The 23,930-nt window shown below is 37.0% G+C and overlaps 1 protein-coding gene and 1 pseudogene across 2 annotated transcripts in view; one reads left to right on the top strand and one right to left on the bottom strand.

Moving 5' to 3' along the window:
• Positions 1-23,930, bottom strand: part of SLC26A7 (solute carrier family 26 member 7) — a 274,022-nt gene that overhangs the window by 65,675 nt on the left and 184,417 nt on the right. For both annotated transcript variants that reach the window (XM_027856958.1, XM_027856959.1), the window contains exons 6-7: positions 11,109-11,261; positions 5,122-5,204 (exon numbers count right to left, since the gene is read on the bottom strand). In XM_027856958.1, coding sequence (XP_027712759.1) covers positions 5,122-5,204; positions 11,109-11,261 — 236 coding nt within the window. The remainder of the gene's footprint in view (positions 1-5,121; positions 5,205-11,108; positions 11,262-23,930) is intronic.
• LOC114039292 lies at positions 1,712-3,785 on the top strand (annotated as a pseudogene).

The raw sequence follows: 23,930 nt of genomic DNA on the forward strand, positions 1-23,930 counted from the left end.
GCAGAGAATTTTACTTTAAAGGTATCTTTGAGATTTGGTATCTACTAAGGTATAATGTGACTTATAACTGGAATATTGTTACTGAAAGTTATACCTTATTTAATAGAAGTGGTAGAATGTATTATATATTAAGAATACATACTCATAAGGAATTTACAAGGGCTTGATTAGGTAAATATGATAGAAAGCATTTGGATGAGAATCAATGGAAGACGCAACAGAAGTGATAATGGGATAGGTATATATATGCTACAGATTGATGAGCCAAAAGTAGAAAATGGATGAATTTGAAAAAATACAACAAAATTTGCCAGGATACACCATCTAGAGATCTACTTTAATTCCTTCTTTGCTAAAAGCAAAGATAGTCCATAAATTCTTGACTTGTCTTAATTATAATCCAATTCCTTAAAATGTAAATATATATGTGTATGTGTATATATATGTGTATATATGTATATATGTATATGTATATATGTATGTGTGTGTGTGTATACATATATATATATATACACATATATATGTGTGTGTATATATATATATATGGAACTAAACCAAACAGGAAAAACTGGTTTTTCAAGAATAAATAATGAGAGCCTTAGAAGGAGGTTACCACTCCATTTAGTATTTCATAATAGGTTAAGGAAGTGAAAGCTGAGTAGAAATGACATAAAAACAAAATTTTTAGGACGGATTTCAAAGAGTTCAGACAAAGAACAGGTAAGACATCATGGCTTAAATTTCTATAAGGGATTTTGGCACAAGAGTAGTATTGCTCTTAAAACTCTGATAACCCAAACACATATGATTCTGAAGATAGAAAAACGCCATAAAGAGAATGATATAAATGCATATAACTCATTGACCAACTTGGATTTTAAAGTATTTGTACAGGAGATGGAAGCAAAGACTGCTAATTGAGAATGAATATTAGCAAGTGACAGCATCCTGTAAGTGGTGCTTAAAACAAAAAACAACAACAACAACAAAAAGCTAATGCTGATGATTAGTGCCAATAACAACAGAAAGTAATTTTAAGCTATGTTGGAGGCAAGAGTCACCTTTTTAAAAGGTGAGGGAGAGTAGGAGTGAAGTATGATAGGAACAGAAGATAGAGAGAAAGCAAAACTATTCCCTTATGTTTTCTCAAAGAACAATTTTCAGAAAAGCAAAGATAGAATAAAAAAGATAACAGATTTGATATCCAAAAAAAATGATGTTAAAAGAGCACCATTAGATAAATTTACCAGATTTTGGGTAATGTTGACTCAGTAACCTAGATAAGCTACATATCAGGCTACTAAAAGAACCAGTAGGTTCGAACTTCAAAACACTACTGATGATCTGTGAAAAATCATGAAGTAGAGGTGCCACAAGACTAAAGACAGACAAATGTCCTAATTTCCTCCCAAAAGAGCAAAAGGTAGATTTTTTTAAACTCTAGGCTGGCATAGTTGATTTCCATTCTTGGCAAAAATCAAAAGAATATTATCAAGAAGATAGTTTGTGAGTATTTGGAAAAGAAAGCAGTTAGTTATCATTAAGAGCCAGCATGAGTTTAATAAGAAGGATTCATACTATACTAACCTCATTTCCTTTTTTGACAAGATTAGTTGACTCAATCAGGAGAATATTATAGACAGTATGTCTGGATTTCAGGAAAGCATTTAAAAAAAAATCCTTGTAGACAAGATGGAAAGATGTGGGCTAGATGGCAGTATATGTAAGTGGATGCAAAACTGATTGATGAATGGATTCCAAACAAAACAAGAGTTTGGCTTTCTAAAACATACTGTCTTCATGACTAAAGTTAAGTCACTTAACATCTCAATGATCAAGCAATTTCCTAAGACTAAATTATAAAAGAAATTGCCAATTTGAATTGGTAGAGCTCTTCAGACTGATGAAAGTACACGTCACACTGCTGAAAGAAAATGACATAGATCTGTACTCCCATACAGTATCCAATAGGTCAACATACCAGCTATAATATAAATACATGTGTTAAAATAAATACAAAGGTAAGGCAGTGATAAAAAGGTAGTTTAAAACCCCATGTGCAGTATTACTTTTCTCGCTTGATAGTCTATAAACTATTTGAAGGAGCTGGGGATATTTTTCCCCAGAGAAAAGAAGTCTTAAGGTAAGGTAGGAGGAGCATGACAGCTATCTTTGGGTATCTGAAGAGCTGACCACTCACTCAATCATAATTGTTCTATTAGGCCACAGAGAGCAGAAATAGAAACAAAGTCTTAAAAGTGGACTAGGTTGTCCTGGTAGCTAATGAGTTCCCCCCTCATTGGAGGTCTTCAAACAGAGGCTGGATGACTGCTAAAGAGGTCACATATGCTATAGAGGAGATTCTTTTCCACATATAGGTTGGACTACATGCTTCTGAGGTCCCTTCCAATTTTGAGAATATAGTGCTTAAACATTCATTATATTACTCCTTTGGAATGAGTATTGTTTTTCTTACATAGAATCAAGCATTTACAGATGTTTTCTCCTGGCCTACCCAGTTTGGAATAAAAAATGTGACACATTTCCAAGTTTTTTTTAAATTCAGAAGTTCTTTCTTTTTGAGCTATCGAAATCACTTTTGAAATAAATGGCAAACAGGGTGGAGGTGGAGGAGAAGGGCAGGGCAGAGGGTCCAGTGTTTGTACCTTTGGCCAGATCAGGAGGCCAGATGGGCTGTTGAGCTGACCAGCAGGGTGAGCATTTCAGAAATAATCAGTGAACCTGTTGCAATATCAGCTGGCAGCATGGTTTGTGTGTCTCCAGACCCTGACCCTACCTTCCAGGATTCTCCACCCAGCACTCACCCAGAACCTCTCCTGTTCTGAGAAACTCCATTCTAAAGACAAATCAATAGTTCTTGTGATCCAGTAGGGGCTATGCCACCAAATCAAGAATTGGGGTCTGACGTGGAAAAACTGGCCAAGAAATTAAGGAAGCAGCATTCAAACCATCAGCAGAATGAATGTTTAAAATTGATCAGATGGGAAGATGGTTTGTTGCTGGAGGAGATGCTATTGGCCTTGGAGCATTCTGCTTCTATGGTGTGGGAATGTCAAATGAGACTGGAGCTATTGAAAAAGCAGTAACTTGGCCACAGTGTGTGATAAAATTCATGCCACCTATATGTTTCATAGGGAGTGTAGGTTTAACAGCATTGTCTGCCTTAGCAGTTAGCCAATCACCTGTTTTAACAACTGGAGGAACTTTTGCAGCTGTGATTGGAGCTGGGATGCTGGTTCAATCAATATTGTATGAACGAAGCCCAGGCCTAAAACATCTTGCTTGGATGTTCCATTATGGTGTCATGAGTACAGTGGTGGCCCTTCTGACTTTGTTTGATGGCCCTCTGATCCTCAAAGCTCTTTGGTATACAGCAAGCATTGTGGGTGGCCTCTCTATTGTAGCCATGTGTGCCCCAAGTGAAAAATTTCTAAACATGGGAGCACCACTGGGAGTGGGTCTGGGTGTTATTTCTGTTTCTTCTCTGGGATCTGTGTTTCTATCACCTACTACTCCACTTGGTGCTGGTCTTTATTCTGTGGCAACATATGATAGATTAGTTCTTTTTAGCAATGTTCCTTCTATATGTTACCCAACAAGTCATCAGGCATGCAGAAGGAGGGCCAATGCATGGCACAGAAAGACATGACCCCATTAACTCAATGATGGGAATCTATATGGATACACTAAATATCTTTATGCAAGTAGCCACTACGCTAGTCACTGAGAGCAAAAAAAAAAAAAATGAACTGATTGCATTTTGATCCATCCAAACCAAATCTAATACTCTTGCTTGTGTTCTTGGTACGTGTATTTATTAAATCATTTCTTGTACAAGCAGCTTCGGTTGAAGTCAGAAGTTCAGAGCCACTTCAGCATAGTTAAGATATTCCAGTATAATGTGATGCTTCAAGTTCTACCTTTCTTGCGAATAAATTCAGCACTTCTCTTGCTTAAATAAGCACATAAACTTTCCAGTTTTTATCTTTGAGTAATTGCTAAGGGAAAAGGAACAAACTTTTCAGTATTACCACTTTGTTTCAACATTCTGTTGGTTGTCCAGATTTTTACTTGTTTTATAACATTATTTAACAAAGACTTTTATTGCCATCCAAAAAGGAGTCAACTGTGTACGAGAGAGCCTCAAGATTGATGTAGAGGACCTGTCTCTAGTTTTAGATTTGGCTGTAAGAGTGTTTAAGTGATTGCCACTTCCTAACAGGCAATAGATAGGGTTTATCAGGTTTAGTTATTAGTGTGCAGTTGTCTTTAACATAATTAGCACAACCTGATATTTTCAGGTGAAACATCTATCCTAAAAAGACAGCCAAGTATCTTTGTAACAATACCTTTGGAATATCAATATAATACTCGTATTTCAAGTACAGAAAAGGCACTTTAGCAATCCACTGAGTCTCAAAATGTTAACCTCTGCCAAGTATTCCTATCATAGTTTATATTTGTAAGTTCTGTCTCTGAATCATCTAGAACCATTTATTTTGAGACATATTTTGCTTTAAACTTAAAGCTTCAAAAGTATCAAATAGGTTACCTATTCCAACCTTGCTACAGTAAGTGCATTGATACATACAGATGTGGCTTTTTCAACATAGGACAAAGACTGGGGCTTTATTTTTTAAAAAGATCCTGTTTGTCATTTAGGATGTGGAATCGTTTTCCTTTCCAACACTATCAGAGAGCAATGTTACTGCATCCCTCCCCAATAAATGCTAAAATTAGAGGCCGAATTAGTTCTGTCTTCATAAAATATTTTTTTATTCATGTTAATTTTTCCACAGATTGTCCCCCTCAATCCATTATTAATTTAGAAACAAATTCCTTCTAAGTAAAGCTTGAAAAGTTATGATACAGAATAAATTATTTTTGGAAGTTTTTTAATGAATGAAATTGAGTCTGTAAAATTATTGCAATGATACAATTACTATTTCTGGAAAGATGTGTGTTTACTCACCAGCTATCCAGAAATAGCTAATTTATCCACTGGAGAGATATGGTGTACTTATTTCTGAAATAATAAAATCTAGCTTGAAAAAAAAAAAGAAAGAAATGGCAAACATTAGCAAAGAAAGAACACATTACCCATCTGGAATATGTCCCACAACATCCAATCCATAGGTGTATTCCATGTTGACACAATAGCAAGCAAATGATGCAGCAATAATCTATTTGATTAAATAAAAAAGAAATATTAAAGGCTTCACAGACACTCAATAACCAGCTTAAAAGTAAACATTTTTATATTTCCTTGTATTTTTAAGAAGAACATAGTTGCTATGTAGATATTAAGATTCGTTGAGAAAAAAGGAATCTTCTAAATCAAGGAAAAATCAACACAGTTGATTTGTAGTTAACCCTACTGTGCCTGAAAATAGTACCACCAATTTTTGTTTATTAAATCCTATGTATAGTAATTGCAACTCATTTCTATAGCACTTTGAAATTTACAGACCTGACCCTCTCTCCCCCCTCAACAACTCTGAGAGGCAGACAGCCTCATCTTGTAGATGATTAAGCCAAGGCTATGAGAAGTTAGGTATCTTGCCCAAAATCAAACAGGTACTAAAGTGGCACAATGAGGATAAGTTCTATATGAGGGGTTTTTAACCTTTTTTTGTGTCATAGACTCCTTTAACAATCTGGTAAAACCTATGGACTCCTATGTCAGAATAATGTTTTCAAATGCATAAAATGAAATAGATAGGATTACAAAGGAAACCAAAGGTTGGCGAAAGTAAAGATATATTATTTTCTAAACCAGTTCACAGATCTCCTGAAATCTATCCACAGTCTGCAAATCCCAGGTTAAAAAACTCCTGTTTTATTTAAAGTGTACCACACATTCTATAGTCATCACATTCAAAAGCTACTGGAGATGTACATGGCATGGAAAGAAAAGACCATAGACTGGGCACTGAAAGGGACTTCATGAGATCACCTAATCCAACATCTCAATTTTACAAATGAGGAAACCGAGTCTAAGAGAGATTATATGATTTGGTGACAAAGGTTGGAAGAACAGAGCTTAAATTTTAATTCAGTGCTCTCTCTCCAAATCCAGTTTTTAAGAATAAGAGATACTATCCAGGCAAGTCCACTAGCCCTTTCAGCTCAGCATTCTATCTGACAGTGGCATTTTTGCGTGTGTTTTAAGCTGCTCATTATTATAGCTACCTCATTAAATAAGAAAACTATTAACTTAGAAAAATATTTTTCAACAGAGGTATCATCTGAAATCTACTGATCACTGGAGAGTTTTAGTTATTTAATGAGAAGCTGGGCAGACATCTAGAAATTTGTTCAAAGAACTGGCTAACCTTTGAAAAAAGGATTACGAATTTTCTACGTGTCACTTTAGATTTGTCTTCTTTGTGTTATCTTTAATATTATAAACTCCTATAGCACTAGGAGAGTGTTCTTTTTTAATCACAAAACAAATCAAAATAAAACAAAACATACTACATTGCAAAGCAGGCATTCAATAATTCATGATAATAGCAGCTCCACTGTTTAAAAAGCAAACAAAAAACAGTACTGAGAATGTGCCTTATAATATATCCTTACCTCAGCTTTAATTATAACCGTATTGACACTGATGGAAACTCAATCAATGAATTTTATTGGACTATAATTAAAAATCATGAAAAGCTTGTCCCAAGTTAAAGAAATTACATTTTGCCTTACAAAAGGCGATGCTCCATAGATGTGAGGCTCTGTCAACTATTATATCTCTAATACATGCAGCAGAAGTCATAGTTAAGATACTGAGTTAACCTAACCTGAGCTACTGAATTGGCCTCCCATACATAGTGACTCATCCTTATCACTTCAGTGTCTCATGTGTGAGACAGCATGTCAGATCTTTTGCAATCAGTACAACCTAACTATTCAATTTTCAATATTCTTTACACACAAATATGAACAAGGTTCTCTACAATTCCACAATAATAACAATCTTTATTATATTTAAAAGGGATGGGCATCCCTTTTGTTTGTTGTGAATTTCCTTTTTGGATTCCACAAGAATATAATAAAATCATATCCATCTCCAAAAAAGCATTTATAAAAACTGTATTTGCATCTGGCTTTGGTCTACTGTAAGTTACATAGTTGTTTCTCTCCAGATGGGCCTTAAAGAAGGCAGCAAAGCAGAAAGCACTGGTCTGGCAACTGGGAGATAGGGTTTCCTCTTCTGTTAATGACCTGTGTGACACTGGGTAACTCTTTTGAACTCTCTGGGTCTCAGTTTCCTTATATGTAGATGAAGAGGATAGAATAGATTCCTTCCAGCTATACAATTCTAATAAGAATTGTGGAAGAACCCTCTGGCTTTTTCCTCTGATCAGTTGCTTTTAAAACCTTCATTCCTCCTTCATTCCTCTCTGAGCCCACTCTTGACTCTCTCAACTTCTTTCTTCTACCCTAGCCCCTGGTTTTTAAGCTTCCTTTTAAGTGAAGTATTGCCACCCACCTCCATTTGAATGTAAGCTCCTTGAGAGCAGGGACTGACTTCCTTTTTACTTCAATTCATGTTTCTCATGCTTAGCATAATTAAGTGCTTAATAAACGCCGACTGACTTGACTTGTTGACTTTCACACGTATTGTTTTATCCTTACAAGAACCTCTAAGGTGGGCAGATCAAGTACTATTATATTCACTCTACAGAAGTGGAAAGTGAGTCTCAGGTAGACATGAGAGAGCTCCTCCCCGTCTTCCATTTAAAGAGGGCCTAGAATAGTCATCTCCTGCCCCATGCCAGGCACTCTTTGTCCCTTAACCTCCCCATTCCCTTAAGCTTTTTTTTAATTTATTAAAATTTATTCATTTATTAGAATGTAAGCTCTTCTTCTTGAGGTCGGAGACTGTCTTTTGCCTTTCTTTATAGCCCCACTGCTTAGCACAGTATCTAGCACCTAGTAGGCACTTAAAAAATGTTTATTGACTAATAATGGATCTTACATATCTGAGAGGTACTTTATTTCTCCATCTGGATATTTTAAAGAAAAATAAAGAAGAATAAATAATATTGAGAATTGCCATAAACGCATGTATATATTAGGTGAGTCCAAATAGCCTTAGTGCTTTTCTATCTTAGAGATATGGGGGGGGGGGGGGTAAATCATCTTTCTATGAAACACCTAACCAAAATACATTTTGTAAGGACAATTTTCCTAACTGCTAGTTTTCAAATCAACAAACATATATTAACCACCTACTATGTGTATGGCACTGTGACAGATGCTAGAGAGATAAAAAACGATGCAGTAACTTCTTACTTCAAGGAGCTCACAGCTTAATCATGGAAGTTAGGAAAGGGCAAATAAGATGATATAAAGCAGAATCTAATAAGGATAAAGGAGAACCAAGAGAACTGCTATGAGAGAGCGGAAAGTAGAGAAATCACAGGGTCATAAATCTAGAGCTGGAAACGACCAGACAGGGCCATCTAATCCAAACCCCTCATTCTACAGATAAAGAAACACGAGCTTAGGGAGATGAAATAATTTGCCTAAGGTTACACAAATAGAAAGCACCAAAAGTAAGATTGGAACCCAAGTCCTCTCACTCCAGAGTAGGTGCTCTTTCTACTCTACTCCATAGCATCTCTCTAATCTGGAGGTACAGATGAGAAAGGAAGGAAGAGGGGTCAGATAAGGCATTTTGGAAAAGGCAGCATCTGAACTGGGTATTTGGGAATTGGAGGAAGGGATGGACATCACAATAATAGACAGAAATTGGGGAGGGAGGTGATACTTTTTTTAAAAAACTGAAAATGGGCAAAGGCAAAAGACAGGGGAAGTGAAGGGAATAAGCATTCATATAGCCCCTGTCAGGCACTGTGCTAGTACTTTTTACAAATACTATTACATTTGATTCTCACAATTCTGCAAGGTAAGTGCTCTTATTATCTCTATTTAGCAAACAGATATTAAGTGACTTGCCCATGGTCACATAGCTAGTAAGTATCTGAGGACCGATTTGTAATCAGGTTTCTCTGACTCCAGGCCTAGCATTGTATCCACTGCACCATTCATCTGAGAACAAGGAACAGTAAAGAGTATGATTTGCCTGGTGTGTAGACTGGAAAAGAAGGACAAGATGTGAAAGACATTTTAGAGGCAGAAATGACAAGACTTAGCAAACTATTAAATCTGTGGAGTGAATGAGAGGGAAGATTCAAAGATCTTCTGAGATTGTGAGTTTGAGGAACCTGAAATATGGTGAATCTATTGTTGTTGTTGTTCATCCTTTGTTTTTGAAGAGGACCAATGACATCACAGGGAGATGTCTTGACTTGCAAGTGAATTGGATTTAAGTGAGGCAGTTGCACGTCAGTCTCAACTCTTTCTTGCAGAATCATCAGAAGTCCAATAGCAGGACAAAAGTCAGGATGACTAGAAAAGGCCCAGATGCAGTAGATGACCTTGGCATCTTGTATGTCTCAATAAGCTCTAAGTGTTCCACAGTACCTGCTTCAGTTGCTTTCATGGCCATTTGGAACAAATTGTTCTTATCCTCCCATTCCACCAGGGAAAGTCTTTCACATGCTTGAGATAGACATCCCCCTAATTCACTGATGGGTTTGAAGCCCATTGGTTACTCCTAATGGTAATGTAAATGGTGAATCCATTAACAAGGATATAGAAGGTAGGGGAATGGCAGAGTTAGTGGAGTAAGATGACAAGTTAAGTTTTAAATATGTTGAGTTTAAGATGCCAGTAGATCATCTAAGCAGGGATCTCCAAAAATTGAGGGGAGAGAGTGATTTGAATAAAGGTGATCACTGAAACCATGGGAGAGAATGAAATCAACAAAGAAACAAGAGTGTAGAGAGAAAAAGAGAAGAGATTCTAGGATAGAACACTGGGCAATACCCATGTTTAAGGGTCAGTTAGAAGATGAGAAATTGAATAGAGACAGAGAGATAAGAGGAGAATGATGAGAGTACAGTGTCACAAAAACTCAGACAGGGAGAGTATCAAGAATGTGGGAGTTGTCCACAGAGTAAAATGTTTCAGAAACGGCAAGGAGTATGAGACTAGGGGAAAAACACCATTGGATTTGATGATTAGGAGGCCTGCAAGTGACCTTGGAGAGAGAAGTTTCAGTGGAGTGGTAGCAGTGGAAGTCAGAATGAAAAGAGTTGAGGAAGATGAAGGAGTGATGAAAAGGGGCTAGCATGTATATACTACTCTCTAGTTTTACAAATTAATGGAATTTCTATAAAGTATTGACTTTATGAAGCGATATCATAATGAAGTAAATGATCACTCCCAATACACATGTTGAGACTAAATGTTTATTAATCAGCTAATGTTAATTAGCAATCAATGAACTGGGAGACCTTGCTAGCATTGAAACTTCTTGACCTAATAGTTTATTTTAAACTGTGGTCATTTAAGGCTTTTCAAACCCCAAAATACTTTTTTTTTTAAAAAAAAAGCAAATGTTCTTAGAAGTAAATATTAAACATTCGAACAATCTGGACCCTTTACCAGATTCCACAAACACCACCTTATTATGCTAACAGTCCCTGATTAACACAGCAGACACCAAAGATAAAACCCCATTATATAAATATAATTAGTGCCAACATGGGCCCCATTGACAAATTTTAATTTGTCGATCATTTATAACTATTTGCCAGTTTCTTAGACATTAGCCATGACATCTATATACCAGCTCAGTAAAATACCAGTCAGAGATTTTCAACACCATCTTCACACTGCTTTATGAAGAATCATGCCTACAACCTTTCAAGTATAGCCCTCAAAAGAGTCTCACAGTACAACATCTTAGGCTATATGTTCTTGTACTTATGTGAGAAATCACAAACATATGAACAATGCTTTAAAAATTGGAAACATATGTGACTTCTTTTTTTAATTATTTACTCAAACTGTTTCCTGTTCTTACATTAATGGATAGCCATGCAAATTAGTCCTGCCTTTAATGAGAGGCAGACGTGGCTGTGGGTAACCATAGACAACATGGTAAGCGTTGGCAGATTCCTCAAACAACTGTGAGCTTTGTACTTCAGAAATCCTAATATTGATTTCCTACTTACCAAAACTAAATCGACAGGAAGGACAACTTTAATTTTCCTTTTAAACTGTTCATTGAGCTCTTTAACGAGAACAAGCACCACGATGCTCAGCAAGGACAGCAGCAGTGCCTCTAATTGAACCGACTTGATGTTTTCAAAGACGTAGGCATAGATCTACAGGGACGCAAGGACAGAAACACACAGGAACATAGTTATTGAGGTTGTTTGTCAACACAAAGCTGCTGAATACCAAGCTCTGACTCACATGTAGCAACAGTTTGATCAAGGACACTGATCACATTGAGGAAGTACAGTTGGTTATCAATGGAGACTGCATTGCTACTTTTGGCTCCCTGTACACAACAGTCCCAGCTATTCCTCTGTGGTAGTTCTCTACAAAGGCATTGTTGCAGTGGCTGATGCTTGTGTATATTCATCAATCATATCTCCAAGCAAATGGAGCATGAGGGATTAGCTGAACCCCAAAAGACTACACACAAAATAACCCCACTTGTTATTTTCCCCCTTCCTTTGCAGAACTGCAAAAATATCCTACCATATGTCCTGCCACCTCACAGACATAAACCTTCCCCCTCCCCACCACCATTTCCTACCTACTGCACTAGAGCTGGTAATTAAATCAACAATATCATCATTTTTGCATATCAGGGCATATCACCTTACTACTCTATGGCTCAATTTGCCATCCTTGTGGCACAAACTCTCTTCCTTGGACACCACTCCCCTAAATGTATTTTTCTCCCCAATTAGAATGCTTGCATATCTAAAATACTTGATGACAGGGACAATCTCATTTTTGGATTTGTAGCCTTAATACCTAGGATATTTCCTAGCATATATGAAGTGCCTAACAAATGCTTATTCATTCATTCAATATCTTTTGATGTCTTGGTTCTCCACTTGTTAGCTGTTTGACCTTGGACAAACCATGTTAACTGCCCTAAGAATCATTTGCCTTTTCTGTGAAATGGATACCATAATACCTGAACTGTATATCTTAAGCAATTGTTCTGAGTATGATAATGTACCTAAAAGTGGTTTGAAAACTATAAAACACTACAAAAATGGGTATCGCTTCTGTTCTATCTGTTCTTCTGGTCTTCAACTTTTCCCTCTTTTTCTCCTTCTTTCTCCTCTTCTTTTCTTTTATAACCACACATATGAAATACTTTCTACTGGTATTTGTAAAAGTTTCATAACATTTGGCTATTAAATATTTATAAAATTCTATCAGTGGTATTGGACTGTTATATATACCCTTTACAACAGCAAGCCTCATTGAAAAGCAGGGTTTTAATTCATTTTTTTAGATTAACAAAGCAATTAATTAATGCTGATTCATAATTTTACAGTGATAAATGGCTAAATGACACTTACATGATCTTTTGACATGTACAATGAAATTATCTTTTGGTGCCATGTAAGCTAACATACATATTTTTCATATTCAAAGATAATATTATTCATGTTTGGTATAATGGAAAAGTCCATTGTTGGACTAGAAGTTCTTTCCACATGGCATATTATACACACAAAATTCTAATGAACAGCTTTTGAGATACAGACATATTCTGCATAAAACTAGACCAAACAACCCAGTGGAATAATTGATAAATTATAACCAAACTCTAACCTGAATTGTGAAACTTTTATATAGTAGTTTGGCCAAACCCTATAAACTATCCTGGCTCAGATTCAGCATCCAGTTCAAATCAGTTATATAATTCACCATTCTGTCAGGCCTAGGAAAACATTGGGAAGTTCATAGGCATTTCCCCTTAGTTTCTCTACTCCCTATAGTTTCTTGAAGGGAGGAAGGGAAAATTTGTTTCCTGAACCCATAGGATTTAGTTCTAACCAATTTCCCTCTTCTTCAGTGAAATGCACTGGGGCTCAGTACTTTTCCATTGCTTTGTTCCTATGAAGAAACAGATGATGCTTTTCCAAGGTGTGGAAGCTAGATTTAAGTTTTTTTGTTAAACTCAAAGTCCAGACTCATCTGAAATTCATCATCTCTAGTTATTAAATTAAAAGTTGGCAGACTCTTAAGAAGGAAAGAGCCCTACTACTCATCTCCTTTCAAAGAGGTCACTGGATCCTGTGACCTCTCCCCTCAGTATCAGCAAATGCTTTTCTCATCACTCCCTCAGGAGTCCAAATTCATCCATGTTTCTCCTCCACCTCCTTTATCTGCCTCTCTCCCATACTATCTCTCTAGTACTTCACTATCCAGGTTAAGTCAAAAGTTCTCCTCTACTTGCTGCTCATCAGCCATGATTTCCTCTGATGACTTGAGATGCAAGGTCTCCATACCTTAGGAATATTTCAAAAGGGCTCCAACCAGCAGAATATGTCCCTCAATTTCCTAATGGGTAACCATATTCCTACTAAAACAGAGATTCTTAGCCATTTTTGTGACTATACTAATAATAATAGCTTGCAATTTAAATAGCACTTCAGATATTTGAAAATATCTCATTTTATCCTCACAGCAATCCCAGAAGGCAAATGCTATTACTATCCCCTTTAATCCTAGAGGTTAAATGACTTGCTCAGAGTCATATATTTGCTAAGTGTCTAAGGCTAAATATGTCCTGACTCCAGATACAATATTCTATCCATAATGCCACCTAGCTGTCCCATAGATCCCTTTGGCAGTCTTGTAAATCCCATTGACCCTTTCTCAAAATGTTTTTAAGTGCAAAAAATAAAATACATAGGATTTTTTTTTCAGTTCACAGATCCCAGGTTAAGAACTGCTGCTCTAAAGACTGATTTTAAGTTTTTCTCTCTTGAATTTGGCTGTCCAGGATCGCACCTCCATTTTAAAACTGAGATCCTGGAGTTCTGCTTCTGGGAGCCAAGATGGTGGAATAAGAAGGAAGTTGCACTCACCCTCCCTTATTGACCTCTGAAAGCCCAGAAAATATCACCCCCCTGTAAAAACCCTGGAACAGCTGGAACAGCTGAACCAGCAGAAAGATGGAGTGCAGCAGTCTTATAGCCCAGGAAGCTTGGGGGATTAATGGGAAAGGCCTCTCTCACTCTGGGGGAGGGGAAGCAGTACAAACGGGAGGTGTCCCAGCAAGCTAGTGGAAAGCTCCACCTCAGCATACCAGGGAGAGATCCTGAATTCCAGGGTGGTGGAGCAGGCAAGCACCAACAGCAGGACCCCCAAATGCCTCAGTATGGGGAGAGGAACCAGCAGAAATCAACTCAGAAAACCACCACATGCCATGGTATTTCACAACAGCCAAGTCTCCCAGTGCCTCAGCAAAACTCAGGGAAGCAAAACTCCAAGAGGGAAGTTCCAGGCTGAGAGACATCCTGCAGCAGTGAAACAACCCCGTGCAAGTCCCAGGTGAGCAGGAGCCAAAGAAAGGAGTGCAAGGCTTAGGTAAGCAGGAGCCAAAGAAAGGAGCAGAAGGTGAGCAGGTGTCCTCCAGGGGCCAGATTCCCCACCCCTATCCCTAGATCTCCAGTGGTGCTGATTCCAGCCCAATACCAGGTAAGCTGTCAGAACCCTACAGCCTCTAACTGCCAGTACCTGAGGCCCCAACACACAAAGCCAGTGACCAGGCCCTGGGCCTCCAGCATAAGAAGCTTGGGTCAGTGTCCCCCACTCTCCAGCAGGAGAGCTCATTTTTTTTTTTTAAAGTCAGGAAATAAGCAAACACCATGAGCAAAAAGAAACATACAGTGACCATAGATTCTTATTATGATGACAGGGAAGATCAAGGCAGAAATTCAGGAGAGGACAACACTATCAATATACCCACATCCAAAAACTCAAAAGGGAATATGAGCTGGTCTCAAGCCCAAAAAGCCTTCCTGGAAGAGCTCAAGAAGGATTTTAAAAGTCAAATAAAAGAAGTAGAAGAAAAACTGGGAAAAGAAATAAGAGGTATGTAAGAGAAAAGGCTTGGAAAAGGAAGGCCAAAAATTAACTGTTGAAAACAAGCCCTTAAAAAATACAATTGGTCAAATGAAAAAAAAAAAAGTACAATGAAGAAAACAACTCCTTAAAAAGCAGAATTGACCAAATGAAAAAGAAGGCACAAAAACTCACAGAGGAGAACTCCTTAAAAAGAAAAATGGGCCAAATGGAAAAAAGGTAAAAAATCTAATAGAAGAAAACAATTCATTAAAAATTAGAATTGGGCAAGTGGAAGCTAATGACTCTATGAGAGAACAAGAATCAGTCAAACAGAAATAAAAGAATGAAAAAAGATGAAAATGTAAAATACCTCATTGGTAAAACAACTGACCTGGAAAATAGATTCAGGAGAGACAATTTAAAAATTACTGGTCTACCTGATAACCATGATGAAAAAAAGATCCTAGACAGCATCTTTCAAGAAATTATCAAGGAAAACTGCCCTGAGGTCCTAGAATCAGAGGGTAAAAATTCAAAAGAATCCACTGATCACTTCCTGAAAGAGATCCCAAGTTGAAAACACCAAGGAATATAGTAGCCAAAACCCAAAATTCCAAAGAGAAAATACTGCAAGGAGCCAAAAAGAAACAATTTAAACATCATGGAACCACAGTCAGGATTAAGCAGGACCTTGCAGCTTCTACATTAAAAGATCAAGATTGTAGGGCATGGAATACAATATTCCATAAAGCAAAGGAGCTTGGATTACAACCAAGGATCAACTACCCAGTAAAAGTGAGCATAATCTTTCAGGGAAGGAGTCGGACATTCAACGAAATAGGGGACTTCCAAACCTTCCTGATGAACAGACCAGAACTCAACAGAAAATTTGATCTTTAAATATAAGACTCAGGAGAGACATAAAAAGGTAAAACAGGACAGAAAAAAAACAACAACATGTTATTAATAAGGGCAAACTATTTCCATCCCTACAAGGGAAGATGACACTTGAGAACTGTATTGTTACTACATCACTTAAAAGGGGGATACATAGACAAAGGGGATGGGAAGAAGTTGACTTTGATTTAATGATAAAATAGTCTAAGTGGGTTAAATGGATCTAAGTAAGTGGATTAATCTGATCTAATTAAGGGATTATACTGGGAGAAAAGGAAAGGAGGAGTCAGACAAGGATAAATTACATTAAAGGAAAAGGCACAAAAACCTATTACAGTAGAGGGAAAGAAGGGAGGGAGATGAGCATTGTTAGAACATTACTCTCATCAGATTTGGCTCAAAGACGGAATAACAAAATCAGTTAGGTATAGAAATCTAACTTGCCCTATGAGCAGTAGGAGGGAAAAGGGAAAGAAAAGGGAGGGTGGATAGAAGGGAGGGAAGAAGTAGTAAGAGTAAAGGGGAAGGAAAGGGAGGGAGCTAATAGAAGGAAGGGCAGACTGAGAGAGGCAGTGGTCAAAAGCAAACACTAGTGAGGAGGGAAAAAGAGAAAGGAGAGAGAAAAGTATAAATGGGGGAAATAGGATGGAGAGAAAGACACAGATAGTAATCATAACTGTGAATGTGAATGGGATGAATTCTCCCATAAAATAGAAATGGAGAGCAGAATGGATTAAAAACCATAATCCTACAATATGTTGTTTACAGGAAACATTTGAAACAGACGGATATACACAGGGTGAAGGTAAAAGGCTGGAGTAGAATATATTATGCTTCAGCTGAAGTAAAGAAAAGCAGAGGTAGCAATCTTGATCTCAGACAAAGTAAAAGCAAAAATAGAACTTATTAAAAGAGATAAGGAAGGAAACTACATCCTGCACCATAGACAATGAAGTAATATCATTGCTAAATATATATGCACCAAGTGGTATAACATACGAATTCTTAGAGGAGAAGTTCAGGGAGTCACAGGAAGAAACAGACAGTAAAACTATACCAGTGTAGGACTTCAACCTCCCCCTCTCTGAACTAGACAAATCAAACCACAAAATAAACAAGAAAGAAGTTAAGGAGGTGAATAGTATTTTAGAAAAGTTAGATATGGTAGACTTTTGGAGAAAATTGAAGGGGGATAGAAAGGAATATGCTTTTTTCTCGGCAGTACACGGCACTTACACAAAAGTCAACCATGTACTAGGGCATAAAAACCTCACAATCAAACCACTGTCACTGTCTTTGACTGCCAACTCCCCTCAAATCCCAATGGAGATAGCTCAAGGAACCTAAGCCCAAGAACTCTGAAAGTACAAGGTTCACTTCAAACCACCATGCTGCTTCTATCCCAGCCCCCACAGCCATCATCCAGAAAATCAATCCTTGTGGAGATGTGACTTGACAACTATTTCTATAGACCCTGTGTTTTTTTCCTTTAGCAACCACAACTACTGAAGACCTGGAAAAGAAAGTTCTTACGACCAAGTCCTTGGTACCATTAAAGGACCAACAATGGAAATGGATACAATTTTATCCATGTAAATAACTTTGAAGAAGATGCATTACTATCTACTTTGTTGCTTAATTCTAAAGCCCATGAGGCCTTCCCACTTAACTAGCAGATGAAACCTCCTATATGTATTGTGTCCTCCACAGGGACTGTCTTACTCTTCTATTTGTATCTTCATGCTTTGCACATAGTAAGTGTTTAATAAACGCTTTCTCATTTATTCATTAAAAAAAGAAAAAACTGTGATCCTATGGAGGTAATTGTGCTCTGCAATAGTCTGTTATAAAATCACATTTTCACAGATCCAATTAACAATGTTTGGTGGAACATGCCTGCTATCTAAGATTCCCTTAAACTGAATATTGGTAATATTGCCATCAAGTCCCATTTTACTGTTCTTTAATGATATCTAAAGGACATGATTGAATTAACCATAAGGCTTCCAAACAGATTCATAAGCTTCATTTTTATTAGCTCTTGGTATTCTAGAAATAGTTTTTCATTCAAAGTAATTAATCCATAATTACAGAATCATTGGACCGCAAAGGATCTCAAGAAACAACCTATTTCATGAGCTTTCCTCTAGGATGAATTTACTTTGAAAGGAAATTGGGAAAGCCTTCATTTGTAAATAATTAGGATGAGCAGTCATTGGGATATGAGAATCATCTAAAGAACCGACCTGAAGCTCCTTTCAAATTTGGAGACTAAAAACAAATCCTAACCCTTAACAGGCAGCTAGCCTAGCCTGCAGTCAGGAAGAATTAGCTTCCTGAGTTCAAATCTGGCTTCATACACTTATTAGCTATCCATGTGTGACCCTGGGCAAGTCACCTAGCCCTGTTTGCTTTAGTTTCCTCATCTGTAAAATGAGCTGGAGAAGGAAATGGCAAACCACTCTAGCATCCCTGCCAAAAAAACCTCATATGGGGGTCATGAAGAGTTGGACACAACTGAAAATGACTGAACAATAACAACAACAACAAAAAAAAACCCTTAACATTTGAAATTAATTAAATTCAATTAATTAATGAAATTAATTAAATAGCTCCAAACGTGACACCCAGGTAGCATCTCAGATAAGAGTGCTTCAATTGGAGTTCAAATACTATCTCAGATGCAAACTAGCCAAGTGACCATAGACAAGTCCTTTAGCTCCCATGAATCTTGGTTTTCCCATCTACAAAATGAGGTGATAATAGGCCTGTTAGAAGGAACAAATGAGATAACATATGTAAAGCAATTTAAAAATATCAAAGTGGCAGATAAATGGTAGCTATTAAATGGGAAAAGTCCTAAATTGATCAGTGTGAGAAGATAGGGACAGTTTTTCTGGGAGATGAGAGAAACAAACAGGAAAAAACAGCTCAATTGTACTGCATTACCATGTCCCTTGAAAATAGGAAATATATTTAACTTGCTCCTTTGGAAATTTTGATAGTAAACATTAAAAAATCCTCACATTCTCATTCAAAGGATTGGGACTTAAAAAAAATTAATGAAATCAAGGAAATGGAAAATTTGCCTGATATTTGTGAAGAAAGTTGAGAACTTTCAGTATTTTAAGTTGGGAGGGAGCTTAGAGATCACCTACTTATACCCATTCCATTTGACAAATAAAGAAACTGACATGCAGAGAGGATAAATAGTTTTCATGGTTACAAAAGTAATAAGTAGTTTCAGATAGTTGATATGGGGGAAAAAATCACTTTTGTTTAAGGCAAATTTCCTTGTAAGTACGTCTCAAAGTCTTTGGTCAAATCCATCCCAGAGATCTTGACAGATAAACTATGAAAAGTAAATGTGGGAGAGCTTAGGAGGAATATAGCTTAAGTAAGCAATAAATAGATTTATTGTATAGAACAGAAATAAAAAGTTCTGCCTCAAATCAACTCTGTAGATTCAAATAGAATTTTTTAAAAAATATAAACAGCACAGTGATGTTAGGAGCCTACTTGCTTAATTATCCTTCATAGTAATATAGTAATTATCAATTGACATTGCATTATCTTCTCCTTGTTTAAGAATGGGGAAAAGGGGGAGAGCTGGTGGAAGGTACAATAATATGCTTCTACTCAACTCAAAACTGCCATAATAAGAGACTTCAGTTAAAGGGCCAGCAAGGGCTCATGTGAGGAAGTAACTTTCTGTTGTTAATAACGTTAGACCTCCTTGATTGAAAACTGTCATGTCCATTACAAAGGGGCAATACTCACTATGACCCTCAAGACCTAGCATAATAAAAAGCATGATACAAGGGTTGATTTCACCTTCAGTCTTCAGGAAGTAGAGCAGCTTAAGATATTAAGAGTCTCCTAAGAACAGAGATAATTACATGTGACCTAACTAGAATGAAGAGATGGCAGATATAAGGATGCAGTGTTCTTATTTACCTTTCAACTCCAGTGATCAGAAGAACAGCAAGTAATTCTTACTTACTTTTTCCTTCTCTTCTTTTGGGCAAGTAAAGGAGTAAGCATTATAAATAATACTTCCCCTCACTTTCCCTCTGATCCTTTGGAGAAAGGAGATCTATACAAATTCATCTTAAGGCTCAACTAGATAGAAAAGTAAAGTCATGTGAAGGAGTATGTGTGTATTTGGGGTTACTCTTAAGAATTATGTCCCCAACTTATTGAAGTAATTTCTACTATGAAAGTTGTTGTTGAGTTGTTTTCAGTCATGTCTGACTCTTCATGACCCCATTTGGGGTTTTCTTGGCAAAGATATTGGAGTGGTTTGCCATTTCTTTCTCCAAATCATTTTTACAGATGAGGAAATTGAGGCAAACAGGGTTAAGTGATTTGCCCAGAGTCACACAGCTAGTAAGTTCCTGCTGCCAGATTTGAACTCGGGAAGATGAGTCTTCCTGACTCCAGGTCCTGCACCATCTGGCTACCCTTACTGTCAATGCATTTCCATATTTGTACTAAGGTAGAAATGTTTCCTAGTGCCCACATATAATTGCAAGTCATAATTAATTATATCTTACCTTTCTTAATCACAGTTGTTTCTTTTGTTACATAAAGGATGAGGAGGGAGAAGGGGAAAATCAGTAAGCATTTGTTGAATGCCTACTCTGTGCTAGGTGCTGAGAATACAAAGACAAAAATGAAACATTCCATAACTGCAAGATGCTTAAATTTTATCAGGGGACACACACACACACACACACACACACACACACACACACACACACACACACACACAAATACATATAATGGGAAGGAGGGTAGAACAGCATTCATAAAATTCTTACTATGTGCCAGACACTATGCTAAGCATGTTACAGATAATATTTCAATTGATCTACACAATAATTCTGGAATATAGGTCTATTGTGATCCCCATTTTGCAACTGAGGAGAATAAGGCAGGCAGAGATTAAATAACTTGCCCAAGGATACATATCTAGTAAGTGTCTAAGAACACATCTGGACTCATATCTTCCTGACCTCAAGCTGAGTTCTCTATTCACCACGCCATGCAAATGCACACATGTACTATATTTACAAGCCTATCAATGAATGAGGAGCTTATATTGTGATTTGAAAATTATGAAGGACAAAACTCAAGATCACCCCCAGAAACTTGATCTTTAGCATCTCCATCTCTTCTAGCAACACAAAGAAGAAATTAAGTATGCAAATCAAAAGATCAGGAATCTAAAGAATATCTAGTCTCTATTTCCTAAGAAGGGGACAGGAATAGCTAGGTTAGGAACACAAGTATGACTGGGTTTTAACAAGGGAACAATACACATGAAGAGTTGAACATAACTGAAAAGCCTTAACAAAGAAAAAAAGGGCCCCTTGGGAGGAAGGGGACTGATGGCAAGTGTAGTTTTCCCCAGTTGGAAAGAGGGACTGAATAATCACTGAAGGCTGAAAGCTTGGGAGTGGGAGAAGCCTTGGAACTGTTACCCTGGCCCAGCACTAGGGATCAGCTCACTGCAAGTGAAGGGCTCTGCTATGTCAAACTATATATAATCATAAGCAGTTGGACCTTTAGTTCAGTTTACTAATCCACTTAAAGAGTGATCTGTCTGGATAGAATTTTGTGGTTTCTACGTGCTACTACTGTGACCTGAGAAAGTTAGCTCCATTCTACTTCCTCATCCTCCCCTGGCTAATTAGTGCCTGGTAAATGGCATTAATTACCCTTGGAAGTTTCCTGTTCTCTTTAAATTTTGTTTATTTGCTACACTTACTTTTGTAATGGCTTTTGTCTCTTAAAAAAAAAGGTAAGTTGTTTTTGTTTTTTTGGTAGCATTCTAAACAATTGTTCACTATAAAAGAGTGTACCACACATAGAGAAAATTGAAAAGGAAAACTTAACTGTGAGCCTATATGGAAGAGCTTGCTCTCTCTCCTATTCCTCCTGTTTTCCTTCTATCTTTCTTTCTTCTCCTCCTCTCCCTAAAGAGGAGTTTCACAAAAAAGGGAATCTAAAAGGCGAAGGTGAGGAAGGACTCATGAGGTACCCCCAGTGCAAAGGCACACAGATGGGAGATGGATTATCCTGCATAAGTAGATAAATGGGGCTGAACTGTAATTGATCTCATTGAAATATTGTAAAGTTGGAAAGATATTCTGGGTAATTTGTGAAGGGTTTTGAAAGCCCGAAAGAGTAGTTAATTTTTTTTCCTAGAGGTTAGAGTTTATTGAGTAAAGGAGCAAAACGGTCAAATCTGCATTGTAGGAAATTACTTTGGCCACTTTGCAGAGAATGATTAGAAGAAGAAAGAGTCTTGAGGAAAGGAAACCAATTAGAAGAATATTATAAACATCCAGGCAAGAGGTTTTAAAGGCCTGAATTAGATGGCTAGTCATGTATGCAGAGAAAAGGGGATGAATTAAAGATTTGTGGAGATAAATGCAACACAATTTTATAACTGATTGTACATGAGGGAAAATGAGAAGTTAAAGATAATGTTTGTGTTGCTGGGTAACTGAAAGAGTGGTGGAGAGCTCAACAGAAATAAAGAAGTTCAGAAGAAAGGTGAGTGTGGGGGAAAGCATAAGAAGTTTAATTTAGGATGTGCTGAGTTTGGGATGTCTGTGGGTTTCCAGTTTGAAATATCAAATAATCTATTTGCAACCAGAAAAGATCTAATGTAAGAAAGACATTTAGTGTAATATTGCTCACTTGGGATAGCCAGTCTTGGTAGAGGAGTTATAAATTTAACAGTAGGGGAAAAAAGGAAAGGATGAAATTAGAGTGTTTTACTAAGTCTCCTGCCTACAATTTCTCAGTTAAGAATTGATGATGTTACAAGAAACTGTTAGACTTTGACAGTTCATAAGCCATAATGCTATAAACATCTGCTCTAGCAATATAAAAAAGAGATAAAATGATGAGCCCCTCACTTAAAGAGCCCTAAATCAGAGTTATTAAGAGAAAGAGAAGTAATAACTGGCCTAAGCTTAAGTCCACGCAATTAAATATACAGATGAGTTAGGGTAAGCCAATGAACACAGAAGTATGTAGTACTTTCTTAACAACCACCATGTCACCCCCACCACATTTTAAAATAAAATGTTTAATCTGTACTGTCAGGTTCAGCCAATTCCATTCAATTTAGCAAGGATTTATTCAGTATCTACTACTTCAGGAAGGTTATGGGAAGTTGGAAAACAGAATGGAAACAAAAACATGTACACATAAATAAGTCATGAAAATGGGCCTTCAACTGAACTAATTCAGTGTCTTACTAAGACAGCCAAAAAGACGGATCAGGCACAAAGCTCCATATTAGTGTCATCATTCATCAATGACTTGAACAAACTTTCCTGATAGACATTAACAATGGTTAATGCAAAGGGGTGCAACTTAAAGGCATTTACATGGGATATATGTGTGTGTATATAAACACACACATATACACGTATATAACATATAAGTATACCTATATGTTTGTGTGTAATACATATATGTGTGTGCATGTTAAATATATTATTCATATACACACATAAACTAATCCCAATACAAACTGTCATTACTAAAATAAGGTTGAATTGGCTACATTTAATCTCTCAAATATCACTCCTGATGGGCATTTAAAACCCTTCATGATCTGTCTCCCATTCTCCTTTCTAGGCTCATTGCACATTATTCCACTCCTCAAATTCTGAGACATTGTCACCTTGGTACTCAAGAAACCAAAGGAGTTCTTGATGTTTACAGCACATGACATTCCATCTCCCATTTGTACAAGCTGTCCCCCCTACACACACACACAGACACACAGACACACACACTACAGAATTTTTGTTCTTAATGTACTTATCTGTGTATACGTTGTTTCCCCTCAATTAAACGTAAGCTCCTTGAGGATAGGTATTATTGTCTTTGTATGCCCAATAGCTAACACAATGCCTGGAAAATTGTAAGTGCTTAATAAACGTTTATTGATTAACTGATTGACAGAAGCAGAAAAGAATGGGACAATATATACAGGAAATCATGAATTGCATACCCACCCT

Source organism: Vombatus ursinus, unplaced genomic scaffold (genome assembly GCF_900497805.2).
Source record: "Vombatus ursinus unplaced genomic scaffold, bare-nosed wombat genome assembly UNPS02011767.1, whole genome shotgun sequence".
Classification (NCBI taxonomy): Eukaryota; Metazoa; Chordata; class Mammalia; order Diprotodontia; family Vombatidae; genus Vombatus; species Vombatus ursinus.